Genomic DNA, 3500 nt, shown 5'->3' with positions numbered 1-3500 from the left:
AAAAAAAAAAAAAAAAAAAAAAAAAAGAAGTTGTTCTTGAAATTCTAGTATAATTTATTTGTGCTTTTTAGTACAATAATGCTGACTTTTTTTCTGACACATCATAACACTTTATTCAAGAATTCTTTTTTGGGGATGGGGGTCGGGGGGACAGAATTTTGCTCTTGTTACCCAGGCTGGAATGCAGTGGTGTGATCTCAGCTCATTGCAACGTCTGCCTCTCAGGTTCAAGCAATTGTCATGCCTCAGCCTCCTGAGTAGCTGGGATTACAGGCACACACTACCACACCCAGCTAATTTTTTGTGTATTTAGTATAGACAAGGTTTCATCATGTTGGCCAGGCTGGTCTCAAACTTCTGACCTCAAGTGATCCATCTGCCTCAGCCTCCCAAAGTGCTGAGATTACAGGTGTGAGCCACCCCTCCCTGCCTATGCAAGAATTCTTTTACCTCCAAGGACTTGTCTGAATTTTTGTCTGGTTAAATTGTAATGGTCCTATGTGTCTCTCTTGATCAGATTAACTTGAACATGGGAAGTTTTTTAGCTAGTCAACTCCATAATTTTAGGCTCGGCTCTCCCATCTTAACAAGATAATGTGACTAACGAGAGTTCTTAATTTCTCTGAACCTGTTTCCTCATCTAAAAAATAAAGATAATTATACCACCTATGTACTATATAAAAAGTACTTAGTACAATGTCAGGTGTACAGTAAAAGTTCAGCAAGTGCTAGTTATAATTATACATTTCTAGATCTATAGATGGGAAGTGATATTACATGTCCCCTAGTTCACAACTTTAATTTTAGTGAGAAAAAAAATAAGATAAAGTAGGTGAAGTAGCTATTGAAGATCTTTTAGTTGGCTGGTGGCGTAACTACAGCTAGAATCATGTCTTCTGATTCCTGTCCAGTGTTCTTTTCTGTTATGACTTTGTTATTTTTCCCAAAACATCTTTAAAATTTTCATGTTTATCTATATTGCATATGTAAAATGAAAGATAATTAAACCATGCTCACTAGACATGATTATGCATATTTCATACTTTTCATCAAAAATTGTGAAAATGTCCAATTACCCTGACTTGCCAGAAGTTGTGAACTAAAAGGGGATCTTATCTGGCTATAAACAGCTTTGTCCTTCATATCTGTTTCAGCCACACTAGATTCTATCCCAAACCTAGTGTTGTCCTTGGAAACCTTTGGAGGAGAAGGAACGATGTTCTCCGAAGGTCTCTAAGAAATATGTAATTTAGGTTTCAAGGCCCAATTCAAAGGCCTGTTTTGTGTAGTTCTTTCTGACACTCTTCACCCTTAAAATAAGTAGACCCTTATTTATAATTTTTACTGCACTTTCATAATTATACTTTATTTGGGTCTTATTCTAGGATTTTTTTTCTTTACTCTAGAATAAAGAAGCATATATTAGAAAAATATGGAGGAGAAAAGTAAAAAATTCCTCAAACCAAAAGTTTAGCATAGTCCCCAACTAGAATCTCTTGTGATTTCACACACCTAGAGAGAGGCAAAGAATTTTATTTTCTCTGTAACTATGACACAGCAATTCTGCTTTGCACTAAAATTACTGAATGTTGCTATTTGAAGGCAAATGTCAGCCTTTTGTGGGGAACTATACTGGAGAGTCACTTCTTGGAGCAGTTCCAATTGGTATTCAGTAACTTGCATCAGAGGTGAAATTGCACTAAAAGAAGAAAAGAGTTTTAAGAATAACGTCGGAAATATCTGCAATGTTCTTTTTTAACAGTGGCTGTGTGGAGTGGTGTGAATGTGGCAGGTGTTTCTCTTCAGGAATTGAATCCAGAAATGGGAACTGACAATGATAGTGAAAATTGGAAGGAAGTGCATAAGATGGTGGTTGAAAGGTGAGTGAAAGGGAGCTTGATTTTAGATGATTAATTTCATCTTTACTTAAATAAAATTATAAACATTTTCTATGGCTATCTGCTTAAACTCTTAATGTAATTATCCAGCTGTTACCTTTTGAAGCTGATAAGACTTTTACACTGCTCACACTTGCTATACCAGTCTCCCTAGGGAAAGTAAATATTTTCTCTTTGGATTAAGTCTGTTGTAGAGGTAATAGGAGCAAAATGTGCAATTAACAAGTGAGAAGAGTCTTCAAATTACCTCCTCTCAACAAATAAGATTGATTTATTTAGAAAGGTAAACTTAGACACTTGGTTTCATAATTGCCCAAAATAAATAAACTTGCTGACTGATTGCTAACAGTGTTTAAGTTTTAATAACAAGACTAACTGATGTCTCAAATATAGAATCATTTTGTTTAGTTCAGTTTTAGTAATTGTTTTTCAGGAATCTGACCTGCATGTGGAGGAAAAAAAAAAGCCTTAAAAATGTTGAAAAGGTCTTTATAATTTCAATTAACATAACCCTTTATTTTACAAATGAGAACACTATGGCTCACCCAGATAATGTAACTGGTCTAAGGTCTTCTACTCAGGTGTCATTTGCATTAAATCCTAATTTTCTGATACTCAGCTAGAGTTATTCCTGCCACTTCTCAAGTACCAGGGCCTCTGTGGGTTTTGAGAGCTACAATTCGTGTTGAAAAAATTGCTAGGCAAGATATTGTCATCATTTTTATTAGTTGATTATAATATGTTAGGTGACAGTGGCAAGTGTGACCTCACAATTGAGATATATTTTGTCCTTTTACTTTCATCGTTTCCTGATTTTGTGTGTTTGGAAATATGTTTACAAATAAGTTACGCTGATGGAAAATGTATATTTTTACAACAGCGACTTTATAAATCTTACACAATAAACTAATGTTATCAAACATTTATATAGTATTTACCATGTAGTGCTTAAAGTTATAAGCATGTTACATATATATTAACTCATTTAACACTCATAACAAACTTATGAAATAGTTACCATTCATATCCTAGTTTAAAGAAGGGAAGACTAAGGCAAAAAAGTTTAGATAATTTGCCCAAGATTATAATTAGTCACAAAACAGGAGTCAAACTCAGGTGGTCTGGTTTCAGTAATGATTGAGTCTTATTTCATTGATGTCTTTGTAATTTTTTTAAGTGCCTATGAAGTCATCAAGCTAAAAGGATATACCAACTGGGCTATTGGATTAAGTGTGGCTGATCTTATTGAATCCATGTTGAAAAATCTATCCAGGATTCATCCCGTATCAACAATGGTAAAGGTAAGACAAACTACTACAAAGCATAATATGATTTCTAGCAGTGTATTCTAGAAAAAGATTCATTTCAAGAGGCTCAGACCAGATAACATCATAGTTCACGGTTATTTCTGTTTCTGAAGGTTTTATGTAAACCGTTGTCATTTTCTAGCAGAAGTCTTGGTCAACAAGGGCAATAACTTACAGACTCTAAGACATTCAATAGATGTTGTCATTTTTCTTTGTATAATTTTGCAAATTAAATATTAACTCTGATTCTTTACTTAGTACATTCTTTTTTTTTTTTTTTTTTTTTTTTTTTTTT

General features: G+C 33.8%; 1 protein-coding gene across 2 annotated transcripts in view; it reads left to right on the top strand.

Moving 5' to 3' along the window:
- The window catches only part of LDHB (lactate dehydrogenase B), a 23594-nt gene that overhangs the window by 18469 nt on the left and 1625 nt on the right, over positions 1-3500 (top strand). For both annotated transcript variants that reach the window (XM_017522960.2, XM_037736490.1), the window contains 2 exons: positions 1763-1880; positions 3076-3199. In XM_017522960.2, the coding sequence (XP_017378449.1) occupies positions 1763-1880; positions 3076-3199 (242 nt within the window). The remainder of the gene's footprint in view (positions 1-1762; positions 1881-3075; positions 3200-3500) is intronic.

Source organism: Cebus imitator, unplaced genomic scaffold (assembly GCF_001604975.1).
Source record: "Cebus imitator isolate Cc_AM_T3 unplaced genomic scaffold, Cebus_imitator-1.0 Scaffold25, whole genome shotgun sequence".
Taxonomy (NCBI): domain Eukaryota; kingdom Metazoa; phylum Chordata; class Mammalia; order Primates; family Cebidae; genus Cebus; species Cebus imitator.
This window is presented reverse-complemented; position numbering and strand designations above follow the sequence as displayed.